The sequence below is a fragment of the Hylaeus volcanicus genome, chromosome 4, assembly GCF_026283585.1.
Source record: "Hylaeus volcanicus isolate JK05 chromosome 4, UHH_iyHylVolc1.0_haploid, whole genome shotgun sequence".
NCBI lineage: Eukaryota > Metazoa > Arthropoda > Insecta > Hymenoptera > Colletidae > Hylaeus > Hylaeus volcanicus.
Genome location: NC_071979.1, coordinates 30564253 through 30579224, shown reverse-complemented (window position 1 = coordinate 30579224; position 14972 = coordinate 30564253). Strand labels below are relative to the sequence as shown.

The 14972-nt window shown below is 46.0% G+C and overlaps 3 protein-coding genes across 8 annotated transcripts in view; all 3 read right to left on the bottom strand.

Moving 5' to 3' along the window:
* LOC128874683 (dopamine receptor 2) overlaps positions 1–10373 on the bottom strand; it is a 28410-nt gene extending 18037 nt beyond the window's left edge. The window contains exons 1-2 of one of the 6 annotated variants that reach the window (XM_054119626.1): positions 9981–10373; positions 8075–8668 (exon numbers count right to left, since the gene is read on the bottom strand). The gene's annotated coding sequence lies outside the window, so the exon portion shown is untranslated. Of the gene's footprint in view, positions 1–103; positions 727–1495; positions 1978–6321; positions 6538–8074; positions 8669–9980 lie in introns of those variants that run through there. The other 5 variants (XM_054119629.1, XM_054119627.1, XR_008456688.1 and 2 more) reach the window with 5 other exon arrangements.
* Positions 10374–11076: 703 nt separating this feature from the next.
* On the bottom strand, positions 11077–12574 carry LOC128875520 (uncharacterized). The gene is made up of 4 exons (XM_054121153.1): positions 12558–12574; positions 12298–12369; positions 11944–12179; positions 11077–11325 (listed from the first exon to the last, which is right to left on the bottom strand). The coding sequence occupies exons 1-4, from the start codon at positions 12572–12574 to the stop codon at positions 11189–11191; spliced, it is 462 nt and encodes a 153-aa protein (XP_053977128.1). The 3' UTR covers positions 11077–11188.
* A 412-nt stretch (positions 12575–12986) lies between these two features.
* LOC128875210 (uncharacterized) lies at positions 12987–14525 on the bottom strand. Its single transcript, XM_054120597.1, has 4 exons — positions 14509–14525; positions 14384–14437; positions 14245–14304; positions 12987–13193 (listed from the first exon to the last, which is right to left on the bottom strand). Exons 1-4 carry the CDS (start codon positions 14523–14525, stop codon positions 13088–13090), a joined length of 237 nt encoding a protein of 78 aa, XP_053976572.1. The 3' UTR covers positions 12987–13087.
* Positions 14526–14972: the final 447 nt, after the last annotated feature.

The following is a 14972-nucleotide window of genomic DNA, read 5'->3' as shown; positions in this document are numbered from 1 at the left end:
AGGCGGGAGAAACCGGTGGAACGGAGGGCTCTCTGATTTCGTGGCCAGACCGGAGCTTGGAAACACGGACGGGCTTTCATCCGTGACCTGGGCGAATGTTTACCGGTACTTGATCAAAGGGGTTGTTTCGATCCTCGAACGACCGATGCTGGGATGTAGCACGGGTTAGTCGGGTAAACACCGAGCCTCGGATTTTGTCTCGTTCACACCCCTTCTACGTCATCGTAGCCGTCGGCGTCGCCGCGGCGCGGGCGCGGCGCGGGCGCGGGCGCGGGCGCGGACGCGGACGCGGACGCGGGCACGGCGACGCGTTTGTCGTCGTAACACGTGTCAGGGCCGATAAACTTTGCATCATCGTTGTCGGCTGCCGCGCGTCTTTTGTATTTTCATGTTTCGTGTTTCGTACGCGAATCGAACGATTCTTTTGCGCCGAAAACAAGTGAACCTTGTTTATTCTTCGTTCGCGATATTCCCCGCTACCCGAGAGAAATCATTTTTTCGATACAGTTTCGTTCCTTCGGAGAACCGTTCCGTTTTCGTTCGACTCGTACATATTTCATCGCGATAGATTTTTATACTTCGGCGCCGGCGGAATCCTTGTTCCTTTGCGATTAATGGAACGCGTTACTAAAGTTTGCCTACTGGTTGTCAGACATCGGACAGCTTTTCGCGAACGGTTACTAGAACGACTACGCCGTCGGCTGAAACGTATCTACCAATCTCGCGTTAGAATTGACTCGAAATTGCAATTTCTAATGCGCACGCGTGTGCAATGTACATGTAGATGTACGTGGTGCGAGTGCTCGTAAAGTGACGCTCAAGTACTCGAGCTCGCTCGGATACCTTCGAGAACACTTGTCGAAAGTTCGCGGTACCGTAAACCGTACCATTGAAGCTTACTCGATTAGGACTCGATTAGTTGGTAAATCGACGAAATACCACGCGGTTTCGGATTATTCGGCGAATCGCTTTCAAGTCGACCGTAACTTGACGTAAGTACGCGTGCAAGCAATGGTGTATTTCGAGAGTTGTCTCGGTTGAAAACTGTCGCGCGCCATTCAAAAAACTTACGTATCAGTCGATCCGATTATTAAATAGTAGTCGCGCGTTTCGTTATTCGTTTCAAGTTTCAAGGGGGTTCTCGAACAATTTCAATTAATCCAAGTCCGCCGCGCCGAGTCGAGACAGCATCGAAATTCCGATCGTTGCCACGACCAACTAATTAAATCGCGATCAAGGGTCGGGAGAAACTAGCTCCAAGTTACGAGAAACTTTACTCGTACTCGCTTCGGCGAATCGTTTTCGATTTTATTTGAAATTCATTTATACGCGTACATCGTCTCGATAAGTATTCTTGCGTAATCGCGAACGCCTCGCTCGAGTCGTTTACATCTTGAAATGTACGTTTTATGCTGTCGGCAGTCGTTTCGACGATATTCGCGCAAACCGTTTAAAATGCAACGCTCTTGTACATACGGTATAGTACTTTGCTCACCGAGAAACAGAGATTCCGGACGAGTAAATCGAACTGCGAACAGACTCCCGTATCGCAAATCTTCCCGAGCACCGGTGTATTTCACGGTGGACATTTTCGACGCTCCAGACATTTTCGTCGCGATATTCTTGTTTATAAGTCGCTGTTTGAGCTATTCCATTAACTTGGACCCGCGTTCAATGTTGCGCACGGTTCTTCCTTTTCCCTTTTCACTTTTCCTTTTTCCCGTTGACGTTCGACGCGTTCGGCCAAACTATCAGATTCTAATTCACCGAATCGTCGAGTCTCTTTATCGGCGACAAACACGAACGTGCATTCTGTCAACTTTCGAGAAACGATCGATTCGTTTCATCGGGATACCTAGGTTTCTTCTCGTTGGTATTCGCGGCATATGCGATCTTTTATTGCTTTTGCAGATTTAAAGGATAACCGTGATCGATCTCGAACCGTCGTGCCGAGAGTAGCACGAGCAGCTTTGCTGCGAAAAAATCTCTCTCTCTCTCTCTCTCTCTCTCTCTCTCTCTCTGTCTCTCTCTCTCTCTGTTAAAAGCAAAATCTTTGTCGGGGTTTTTCTTCTTTGTTCGACGTCGACGTCGTCTCGATAATAGAAACGATTCGATAGGGTGTAGTCTATCTTGAGAGTATACGCGTGTATTTCTCAGCTATTCTCTTCTAGAGTTTGTCGATTCTCGAATGCAAGCGAATCTTGGCAAATGTTTCGAGATCGTGTGCCGAAAGCACCGTTATCGATCGATTTACAATCGAGTCGATTCTAAACACTGTATCTTTTTGTTCTCGCACAAATACGATAAAAATCGCTGGTAAAAATTTGGTAAACACGAACGGACGCGACGCGAAGCGCCAAAGTTCAAAGTCCGTGTTTACCCTCAGGATTTCCGACTTGATTTTATTTACTCCCGTTGACGTGTAAATAGCCAAGCAAATTAACGATCGCATCGATCGAGTTCGCGCGCAAACTTATCCCAAGCTGTTCCGTCCGCGACGCTGCGCTGGTTGTATCGATTATTTTCAACGGTACCTATCTGCCTGCCCACTTTTATACATACAGTTACACCGTAGATACATTCGTTCGACTAACAAGTATCATTTTTTCATATGAAAAGTCCTATAGCCGAACACTCGATTAAATTAAGAAGAGAAACGATGATACGTAACTCGAACGCCCCGTCGTTCGAAGGGTGCAGCCGATGCCAAACCGTAGGACGCGTATTCTCGCACTTTTGCGAACAATGTCACCAAGAATTTATAACAATTACTGCGGCAACTATGAATTCAAACGCGTCGCGTTGCTTTGCCTGACCCTTGCGAGTTTGAACGTGTGTGTACGTGTGTGCACGTGTGTGCGAGTCGATTTTGGAAACTCGCCAGCATTTTCAGCGATTTCTTCCAACGTTGCGAGTGAAAATGAAAATGAAAATGAAAATGAAAATGAAAATGAAAATGCTGAAGCTGAAATTTGCGAGGAAAACTTGCCACTCCTTCGATCGCATTCCCCTTTATCTCTTTCTCTTTTCGCTTCGTTTCTCGCGTTACCATCTCCTTCCAAGTGTCGATGTCGCGCTAATAATCCACGATTCGATAAATAATCTGGAAAACTCCGTTTCTTTTCAATGTTATTGGATTGTATTTGATATCAAGGCCATATTGCCCGTAAATAAAGTATCAATATTATCAAAAAGTGTGCAACGATAGGAGATGGTTTCCAAAGTTTTTTTTTTGGATACAAAGTTCGATCGGAACTAGACCTTGATCGGAATGCAGAAATATATCGAGTCAGTGAAGTGAAATTTTAGTTCCGTCCACAAACACGATTTTCATTGACGGAAATCGATATTCGTTTATGTAAATATCGTCGAGTCGTTAACGAGTTTCTGAATGTTTCACTTGTTGCTTATGGTATCTGTCCGAATTCGAGACCACTGATACACCAGTTGCCAGGCGAAGAAGGATCGCTCGTGGATCGAGACTGTCTTGGTCGCATGCGAATGCTGTTACTCGATAAAGAAATACAGAAATATTTTGTACAATTACGTATGTTTGTTGTCGTTGTCTTTGACGCGAACACGAGGATTACGGGATCTTAAATGTCGCGCAAGTAATTGTTCGCAACTCGAACGGTGGCAAACTGCAATCCTCGCTACCGTTCGAGATCATTTTAATTAAAACGTAATTGTTCGCGCGAGCTTAAGCCAATCAAGCCCGAGCACAACAGTTGTACGCAACCCGGCCAACTATTTCCATTTACGAGTGTATCTCGAATTCCTGTGAAATATCGAGGCTTGGTTCGATGCGGAAAATTTCCACCGCTGAGTCGCAACGTTTCCTCTGTACAAACTCCGGCACAGTTACCCCGATCCTACCGACAAAAACAGTAAATCGTTTAATCGCATTTCGATTCCGTCGAAAGAAATCAATTATTTGGCCCATCGACCAATTGAATTCCTGCCTTGGCGCATATAGGATGTCGAACCATTCTTGCACGAGGCTCTCATTGTCAGAGCGCCGCGAATACCTAAAAACGCGAAACTTTCGAGCATGAAATGCGATCGGTTGTAAACGAATAAAGCTCGTAATACGAGAGCGAGCAACAAATATCTCCGAGGGGCTGCTAAGAATCGGATTAACAACCAGACGCATAATAGCGAACTTTGTTTTTCTATCGCGCACCATTTCCCGAGTTGTCGGCTTACGGTTTTATTTACGGTCTGTTCCGAAACGCACACCACGACAGCTATTCATGGTCGTCCATTGTTTATTAGTTATCATCGTTGGCAACGAACACAAGCGCGCCATTTCGACTATGCACGAAAAATACCGTTTGTTGAACTTGATCGTTACGTAACAGACGAACGAGATCCGTTACGAGATCTGTTAGCTACGGATACCAGCCAAACTACGATATTCGCTTCCTCCCGACTAATGCGATATTCTTTGACGGAGACGTTACGACTGTTACGAGTGATGGGACGTGAATATAAATTGGCGGCGCGGCATGGCGCGGCATGGCAACGTTCGTGGCTGACCAATATCGGTTGCTATTACTCGCGAGCCCGCGTGTCCCGACTCCCGCGGTAAGAACGAGAAGCGATCGCGTTGAAAAGTTTTGTAAAGTCTTACAAAAGTAGTAAAGTAAAGTCTTTGCAAATGTAAAGGTTTCCCCGATCGAGAACTTTGAAATTTCAACGACGCGACGCGACGCGACGTAACGCAACGGTACGCGTACATCAAGCATTCATATTTCCACTGTGACTCGTTTCGCGACTTGTTGCGATCGCTTGGCAAATCCATGACAAACAAACGGCCACGGTGTATACGTGTGAGTTTACGAAATTCTCCTTCACTAATAGTTGAAAAACGCTTCGTCTTTCAGAGTTGACATTCGTTCTCTCCAAAGATGGAGCTAAACTCTCGAAAGCTCTAAATTTCTAAATCTCGCAACTTTGTCACCGATGTAAGATTACGCGTGTGCGCGAACGAGCTGTTACCGTAAACCGTGTACGTAATTATTTGCACACCTTGGAAACTGTGCTTTTTATAAACGACCTTTTTTTTCCTCGGTCGGCTGGCCGAGGTCGTGGAAGGCGTAACCGCGACCACCCCTGGAAAAATTATTCGCCGAGTAACGAAGCGAGTATATGCTCGTCAGGCGAGTCACGCACCCTTACGCTGCGCGCCACACCGGTGCCGATGCCGATGCCGATGCCGATGCCGATGCCGATGCCGATGCCGATGCCGGCCACCTTACGAAACCGTAACCATTGCTTTATTGCGAGACTTGACGAACTCTAACTTGTAAGTTTCCTTATCGCGTGTCCGTAATTAATCCCGTTAACTAAACGACACGATTTTCATCGTACTTTCTTACAACGAGTTTCACCAAAATTTTCAAACTCCGCCAACATTTGACCCATCAACTATAAGATACGATATTCCGTTCTGCTGCGAATGCTCAACTATTCGTTCGAGATCGGAGAAAGCAACCTAATCGATGATGCTTGCCACCGTAGAAACTAAAAACTAAATATCGATACAACTTTTATGGAGATTTAAAAATGTTCAAATTGATTTCGCCGAATGGATCCGAATTGTGTCGCGTATCGTACTCAGGAAACGATAATAGGAACGTGTCTGGGGCGCAAAGTCGTTACTTTCGACGGAAGGTGAAAAGGGGAGAAGGTCTGATTCGTGTACCAACCTAATTCCCATTCTATCCGCGCTGTTTGCAACAATATCCTTTGGATGCACGCTTATAACAGATAAGAAAAGCAGAGCGAACGGAAAATGAGATAGGAATTCGAGCCGATTTGCATACGCGAGTATTCTTACGCTATACATAGGTGTAGGCCGTTCGTTGGTTCCCGTTTCGTTTAACGTTACGATCGAGGAATTGCTCAACACGTTTCTTTTCCTTTCCTCTTCTCTTTTCTTCTCATCGTGGAACTCGATCTAGTCGTTGCTTTAAAATAAAGAGCTGGAACGAAGCATCAAGATCCGATCGAGTGGATAAACTTTGGAGTTGGCGACGGCTTCGAGAAACTTGTTTAGCGTGGTCGAAAGTTTACGCCGAACGATCAGTATACGGAAAGTAAGTACAAGTAACAAGAGAGGTGAAAATAATCTCGTCCAAGGTTCGAGTAGTCACCGACACGAACTTTGGTATCGTGTTCGTTTAAAATGATCGGGTAAACATAACTGGCATAGCTGGTTTAGCTATGAAATGGTTTATCCATTGTACGTCGACAATTTCTTATTCATCGAATGATACACGATTCATCGTTAACTCGCGATAAAGCAAAGAGACATACCATGATTCTGCACAGTTGGAGAATTCCGAGGCGGTGATTACGACACCGTACAAAGTTAGCCAATCTATCGCTGTACCAGCCGCAGAACCTTTCGAAGATGACGTTGTTCGTATCTAAGCCTAGCTTAGTGTTTCGAGGGAGTTTGTTTTTCTCCTCTGTTCGCGGTCATCTCTCGATTTACGTTTCCAAGATCCGTCGCATAGAGATGCTCACGTTCACATGGTTCGAGAACGGGTCTCCCTCTGAAGCTTCGAACCGAATCCATTGATGCTACGGCAACGATATCGTCGTTTTTCGTCGTTTTTCGTCGTTTGCTCTTTGACGAAAAAGTTGCTGCGTAGAACGTACCGTCGAAGCTCGCGAATTCGGTACTTTTACCAACAAGAACAAGAACGAGAACGAGAACGAGAACGAGACGCATCAAATGGTTGCCTCGATGGTTTCGCGTGTGCGTAACAGCCAGCCAAGAGCCGGCGATTATCGGCTGTTAAGGGAACCGTTGCCATTAACGAGGGATCTACGAGGCTCGATTACGCTAGTGCCAATTGAGAGATTGACTGACCGGCTGTTCCTCGCACACCGGAAGTCATCCAGTGTCAATGGCCAAGCGTCGCGTCGGCCCGGTTCATCGCCAGGCTGTTTTATGCTATCGCTTTCGATGGATTTCCATTTCCACTTTTACTTCGCTGTGGAAACAGTCATCTATTCTTGCGACATACATATACGTATAATGTATGCAAAGAAGCGAGAATAGAGTGTCTACCGGTAGGGCTGCGTCACGCACCAAACGGTTAACGAAAGTTTCTCGAGGAAATATTTTCAAATCTGCCACTATATTATTAATAGTCTCGGAAACTGGAGCTCGAGTCACATAAATTTCATGCGATCAAAATTTCTATTCCCTGTTGGCGGTATATGGCTGGCGTTGGCCCGCGTATCCGTATATTATGCTTTATCGGCTATCGAACGGGCCAGGAAAACCTTGCGAGCCTCGAAACTCGAAACTCCGTTTCGCGTAGACCCTTCGCGCGGAAAATTTGCCCGTGTCGGATGTAGTGCGAAAGTTTGCAGTGCAAATTTATAAGTTGGCGAGTTGCGTTGCGTCAAGACGTTTACAAGCAAGTCCCGAGGATATACAGGATGCGAATAACGTATACGTGTGTAAAGCTGAGCGGTTAATCGTATCTTGGATCGAATCGGCCGCGACGGCAAACATTTTTCGGGGCGATTCTTGGATCGACGGCACTTGAAAATCACTTAACCCGATTGGCTCCCATTCCCAACGATATTAGCCCGATCTCGCTTAATGGAACCACGAAAACGTTTCTTCCCATCGCATCGATGTCGCGTCGCCAAGTTTCGGAATCGATGCGCTATCGTCGCGAAAAATCTGGAGCGCCATCGTCGAGAGCACTCGATGGGATGGAGCGTAAAAGGCAGCCAGCCACCCTCTACCCTTCCGATCACGGACAATTTCTTCGGGTTTGATTTCGGCTTCGAGATTCGTAAACAAATCGTCGTCTCATATCGAGTACTTTTATTTCCCTTAAGGAAAAGATTAACGATTTAACGATTGGTTTGGTGATTGAGAGGTTGGAGAAAGGCCCACGGCCGTTACGCGTACGCGCCCGTCGAGGATAAGATCTCCGCAAAGAAAGCCAGCCGACTCGACTCGACTCGACTCGACTCGACTTATTGTCAGCTCGGCTCGACTTTGCGTTGCAGAAAAAATAGGGAACTCGTCGAGCGTTACCTGTCTTCGAAATCCTGTGGATTGCGTTATTCGGCCTTCGTTGTCTCTCGAGATGTTTGCACTGGACGGATGTATCGTTTTGGAAGGAGGAAAGTATTTTAGTTCCGTGGTAATGGCCTCGCGATTACGGTATACGGTATTCGCGACTATATTTTTCAATTGGGAAATTGGCTATTCATTCGGCACAAAGAACCCAAACACTACGATCACCGACGATCAACGGTTCTCGTCTCGGTCAACACACGCGACACCTACGTAGCGCACATTGCGCGTCCGATCGTGCTTTTCCACATGGTAACTCGATAATCCCACTCGAGATAACGCGTCAATCGAAGACGAATTAGTCGATCTAAACGCACCGTATTTGCACGCGGACAAATGTCTCCGCAAGCTCTTCCGGTTGCCCTCGAGATACATACGAGGTTTTCCGACGAGAGTCGAACGACTCCTCTCCAACCTCGATCCTCGCACCCAACTTCCGTTCCAAATAATCTCTCGTATCCGTTTCGCGATTCTTTCTTCGTTCACCGTTTTCCGATGTCCTCCTGTTTCTGGTCCATCTCGTTGGCGACGCGTCTTTCGCGTTTCTCCCTCCTTGAACAACACCGAACGTTACGATATCGCGCGGCAAGGGTTGACCGGCGCGACACGGCCGTGGCCGTGGCCGCGGCCGGCCGATAACAAGGAAATGAGCTCGAAAGAGGATTTTCCATCGACGCGATTCAGATAGAAATACAAATTGCTCGTGCTTGTTCGTCTAGTCGTGTTTCTGTATTTGTATCGCGCAGTGGTTCCTCTACTCCTCGACGATCGAGCATCGAAACGCATACCGATTCTGGCCAGTTTCGACGAAGAATAAATCTGATTCGGAGCAGGCGGAGCAATTCGAACGCGTACGCCCTAACAATGTTACATTTCGAAAGGAACTCGGAACGAAACCGAGGCTCCGATCCATTTATCGATTTCCACTCCGCGATAAACCTTTCGGTGGGGCCTCGCGGAACGCCGCGTAACGAGCAAGCGGGAAAATTTCTCGGACGAGTAGAAAACTTTTCGTGGAAACTTTAGTCTCGGCGAAACGACTCGAAACGAAATAAAACTCGAGTATCCACCGCGATTTCTTCTTCTCATGATATTTTGGATCTTCCATCCAAGACGTTTTAAACTTGAAACGTACAAACTATCCGTTATTCCGATTCCGAACAAAGTTTTGCTTCGAACACGCGACGGACAACCGATCTCAACACGAGAATAAACATCGAAGAGCAACCGAGTCTCGGTCGTCGCCGTCGGAAGGTTGACCGATCTCGAGAGATTCTCGGTAAATAGGCCGATCACGATAAGAATCAAATTGTTTGCAATTAACGAAAGAACGTTAACCATTTGGAGTGTAACGCTACGCGTTTGCGCGACCGCGAGGTTACACGATTCGTCTCGATCCACGCTAAACGTTCAATCTTGCACGCGTAAAAAAAAATTGTTGCACGAGGAGCTAGGAGTAAGAGACGTTTGGTCGAAAAACGGCTCGTACGATATCCGAGCTAGTCCAGAATTGATTGGCCTCGTCGCCGTCGAAGAAAAGGTTTGCCTCGTGAAGGAGAAACCATTCTCCGTCGGGACCTCTCCGCCGAGAAGCACGTTGATCATTCGTCGTTTCTCGTCGCGTAACCGCTCGTGCGCGTTGTATCCGATCGCAATGTGCTCAAGGTCGCTCGATCCTCGAATCGCTTTGCGTCAACGATGCCGCGAAATTTTCCCGAATCGCATCACATCGGAGTCGTCGTCTGTCGTTTTCATCGGCGACGTCGTTGTCGTTGTCGTTGTCGTCGTCGTCGTCGTCGTCGTCGGATCGCGACGACAGACCATAGGACAAGTTTCAGGGTCACATGTCAGAATGGACGATTACCTCTGGATTTAACCCGTATACGTACACGACGCGATTGTTCGGATAACTCGCGACGATGGGAAAAACAGAGAGTCGAAGTAGCAGGTGGAAGTGGTGGTGTTGGTGGAAAAATCAAGCACACGCGCGTACACACATGCACAGAGAGAGAGAGAGAGAGAGTGAGTGAGTGAGTGAGTGAGTGAGTGAGTGAGTGACTGAGTGAGTGAGTGAGTGAGTGAGTGAGTGAGTGAGTGAGTGAGTGAGTGAGTGAGTGAGTGAGTGAGTGAGAGAGAGAGAGAGGCGCGCGGAAAGAGAAAGAGAGAGAAAAAAAGAGAGCTGGACTCGCGATTTTCGTCCTCGAGGGCGCCGGGACGTGTTTCGCGATTTGAGAGGAGCGACTGGTGCCGCCGCGTGGCCCCAAACCTCTGTTCCCATTGGCGCTTGCGCTTCGCGTGCAACAGCACCCTCACCGCGACGCCCTTTCCATGCTCACGCAATAGGGCGTCTCACTGCACCTTTTTCCCACTGTTCCTTACTGCAGGCGCCACGAACATACAACATATTTTACTTGTCTTTATCATCCGAGTATTTAAAAGCTTTTAACAAGGTTTATCGATGTTGCGACATTGCGACGTTGCGTTGCAAAAATGAACGGATCCGTCTATTTTCTGAACATGGAAAGAGTAGGCAATAATGCCAAGTATATATCGGTGACTTGCATCGCCAAGACGAGCCGCGGTTATTCGCCTCGTTACAAGTTTCCCGACTTTGGGAAGAAATTGATGGCGTGCATCGGGGGTTATCGATATCGCGGCCTCTCGTCGCATCGTTAGCGCTCCATCGCGTCATACTCTTTTACCCTTGTTAACGATACCGATTTCTTAAACGCTAAGGATAAACTGGAGCAAACCGATCGGTTTCCGAACGATCTGCTTTATTTCTTAAACGCTTCCATCCTGAATTTTCTTTGTCGCCAAACAGTCGTTCCGTTTACGTTACGAGACAACGACAAACGAATATCTTTGTTCGCCAGTACGATAATTGCGCGGTAGAACTCTGATTGGTTGCTCGTTATCGTCGAGTAAATTTTGTTTCAATCGTTGCCCGTTTCCTTTGAATATGGATCGTTTTCGAAATTTTAAGGAACTGCCGAATATTTTCAATCTTCCGTTCCGAGGAAAATGTGCTCCTGGAGTTTCCATCTCCGCATTTGTCTCGTTTCATCTATTTCATCGGTCCGATTGTCTCGGTGCCGAGTCGCTTTCACGGTTCTCGCATTCCTCGGTATCTTTGCACTCGCCTCCGAAACACATCGGTATCTTTTTCGCAATGTTGACGCACGGCACTTTTTCCTGCGTTGCGAAGCCTGATAACAAACAAAATTCCGGTTAAGGAGGTTGCCGAAGAAAAAAAATCGAGTAAACTGCGCTTATGTTTAGTAATCGATTAACGCGCGAGAAAATGTTTGCGGCACGTTATCCAGTTATCCGCTGAAGAACGCGCGCAGACGGTTGTTGGAAATCTCGTCGAGATCGATGTGACCGTGTCGGTGGCTGCGTAATAGCATTTTTCTCGCGAATTATATCACGGTGATTAGTTTTAGTCGTAGAGTACGAAAAGATAGATTATATCCGGTCTCGATCTCGATCTCGATCTCGATACCGAAAAATGCACACCACAAATCTAAGGACAACCTTCTGCTGTCGGATCGTATCGCATATTTGGGACACCCCCTACAGCAGTATTTTCCAAACTGCTCGCGACCCATCGCATCGGTGGCTCGTGAAATCGATATGGTGGGTTGCGACGACCGAAAGAAGATACGGTATAGATGTACAAGTGTTTGGTATACTTTGCTCGAGAAACTTGCAAATAATGTAACTCGATCTCTGGAGTGTGTCTCAAAGAGGTACCCGATACCGATTACAATTCGGTGTGTTTAGATCGAAATTTTCGGATTCGTTGGAAATATGATGGACCTTACCAGTCATTTCCAAGGGGTAGCTCGTCATTCCAGACTGGCTGTAACCATAACCATAACCATAACCGGAACCGGAACCGGAACCGTAACCATAGCCGACCGGTGGTGCTTTTTCGGACGGTCGATTTTCCGGTTCCGGTTCGGTCGAACAGCAGCTAATTTGGTTGCAGCAGCCTCCGCCGCAGCAACCTTGCCTCCAAGAACAACAGCTGTCACTGGCACCAGCACTGATGCTTCTCCTGTCGTAAATAGCGATAATGGTTCGTTATCTCGGACAAATTTATTCTGTTGTTCCCGTAAACGCTCCTAGCCTAGAGGAATATCGAAAGGAATCGTAAAACGTAAAGAGTCTCTCACAGTGTGTCGCTGGTCGTCGGCCTTTTCTTCGGCTGATACGTAGTCGATCCTCCCAGCAGCGGTTTATACGTACTGAAAGAAGGCACGATTAACCATTTAAACGATTCGGAGCAAAAATATGCAACTAATTCCGGCTAGACGGCCATCGATTGATCGGGCAAGCTATTTATTTCGGACAAATCTTAAAGATGCAAATTCGATAGAGAAAATAGCAAAAATTATTTGCGTAATCAAGTATATGTACATATGTACGGAGTTACCTGCAATGCTCGCACATTATACTCTGGCAATTTCGATGTTGTCCGGAATATACGATCGTAAACAGTTACGACTGCATCTACGCTTATCGATCAAATTAAACGTCGATGTATAAATGCCAATTTGCTGTGTTCATTGCATTCGTATCCTACAAGCTATATGTGTATACGTAACAGGTGATCGTTATTCACCGTATGTATGTATACAATTATCGTTTCGGCATCAAGCGAGGAAAAAAAAAAGACATTCGAGGATTCGACAAAATCATCTTTGGTTCAAAAGTGAACATTTTCACGTTCGCGATATTCTAGCATAAAGAGCAAAGAGAGAATGGGAATAGCGGTAAACATTCGAATCCGATATCTTACACGTGTAATTGTGTACAACCAATTTAAATAAATTTCGAAACAACGCATATTTAAATATTACGAACGAAAGTTTGTATCAAAGTTATGATATATTACATAGATATAAAAGAGATGTCGAAATAAATTTTCCGTGCGAGAATAAACGGTTCCGATTCTCGTCGACTTTATTTTCTATCGGCGCAACACCTCGATGGAGCCTCCGGTTCCTTCGGCTTTCCTTTATCCTTGCAGCAACCGGACATGCAACAACCACCAGCCGCTTCCCTCGCTCTGAAAACAACACGTTTTCAACAACAACTAAATGTACGAATTTCAACAAAAAAAATTATGAGAGATCGCGACGCGTTGATTACTTTGTTTGGAATTAGTAAATTAGTAAATTGATAAACCCGTATGGCCGCCAAGCTCGGCGTTCAACTCTATAACGTTTACCCGTTGTTGGTCGAGCCGTTCGTGGGTCAACCTTCTTTAAGGCGATCCAACTAGAAAATTCAGGGCTGGTTACTTTCCATGAGCGCAACAATGCTTTGGTTCCTTTGGTGCACCACCTCTGGTACAACAGCCGTCTTCTTCCTGTGTTCCGGCACAGCAATTGGAACCGCAACATCCGCCGACTGCCTTTTTCTCTCTGCACACATTCGGTCGAGTAATTCGGTTAACCCATAGTTGACGTTGGACTCGCGATCTTTCAACCCTGACACTCTGCCTCGTCTCGTCTAGCCACGTCTCGTTCGAAGCAAATCACTTAAAAGTCATATCGGTAGATACCACGCGAACAAATATTTTTCTACTCGAGTGTAAACAATTCTTTGATTAGCCCTTTTTCTTAAATTCGTTCGAGTAACACGTAAAACATTTGTTTCGCGTTCTCGCGACTAGAAAACGATTCGGTACACGCCCTGTTGGTCATTGAACACAGTGCGTAATTCGGTATACTCGTAATTATCTACTGTCGAAGAAATACATATTCGGGTTGAACGTTGCTAGTTTGATCGTAGCATCGTTCGCGTCGGCGTCGGCGTCGGCGTCGGCGTCGGTTTGTTGGTGGCCATACAGGTATTCGTGGTATCGAATACGTTATACGTGATATACATACACATGTACCTATCGAATTAGATATCGTATACAACTCTGCTTAACCGAAACGATGACTCGCGGTTACGCGGTTGGCCGTTATTAAATTGTAACAACCAATAACAAACATGCGAGATATAAAATTGTTCTCTCGTTTTATACACCTATGTTCGGAGGAGCAGAGTTCGTCCGATGTACATATGTAGAATATTTAGTCGCGGTACTCGACAACTAGCAGGGATCGTACTTCTTGGAGCAACATCCGCCAAAGTCCTTATCCTTGCCTTCGCCATTTTTTTTCTCGCCGCTGTGAACGTAACGCGAGAAACTTTATTATCAACGAGACACGCACGAAACTGTTTACGGTTACGAAAGATTACGCTTACTGTTCGCATTTGCACGTCACTTGACCCGCGTATCCTTTTTGGCTGGTAACTTTTCTGCAAAACAGAAAAACGCTTCGTTGACCTTTCGCGAGATTAAAATTGAACAGAATCGCTTCGACACTTACGAGCAATGATCGCACATGATGAGTTAGTTGGTGTCGTTTGGAGATTCGCGGCGATAGAACGTTTGTAATTTATTAAAATTTAATCGAGTGTAATCTTTTCAAAAAAACGGGAAATTTTGGAGTTTGTAGGTTCGTCAAAAATGTCGCTTTCGTTCGAGAAAAACAAACGCACTATGCGCTATTCTCGTTCATTCGTTTATTTTTACAGGCAGTTTTTTTTTCGATGCGTGTTCGTTCGACTTGGATCGATTGTCGATTTCGATTGCTATCATACAAAATTCGACGAAACGAAGCAAAGGCACACGTAACGTAAACAACTAATTGTGAGAATAATCTAATTGAGTTTACGATGACACGAGTACAAAAAGCAGTTTGGTTGGCTGATGTACGGATTTGTATGCGTTTTCACGTGCTAAAAACAAAAACTGATTTAGTCCACCGATTACGAATCGGAACGAAAGACG

Bases quoted from the DNA above. Each gene is read 5' to 3' on its own strand.
- LOC128875520 (XM_054121153.1), bottom strand. The intron at 12,180-12,297 runs GTGAGAGACTCT...TATTTACGACAG, and splicing joins CCGACGACCAGCGACACACT to GAGAAGCATCAGTGCTGGTG. The intron at 11,326-11,943 runs GTAAGGTCCATC...GTTTGTTATCAG, and splicing joins CTACCCCTTGGAAATGACTG to GCTTCGCAACGCAGGAAAAA.
- LOC128875210 (XM_054120597.1), bottom strand. The intron at 14,305-14,383 runs GTAAGCGTAATC...TTACGTTCACAG, and splicing joins GTGACGTGCAAATGCGAACA to CGGCGAGAAAAAAAATGGCG. The intron at 13,194-14,244 runs GTACGATCCCTG...TGTTGTTTTCAG, and splicing joins GGCGGATGTTGCTCCAAGAA to AGCGAGGGAAGCGGCTGGTG.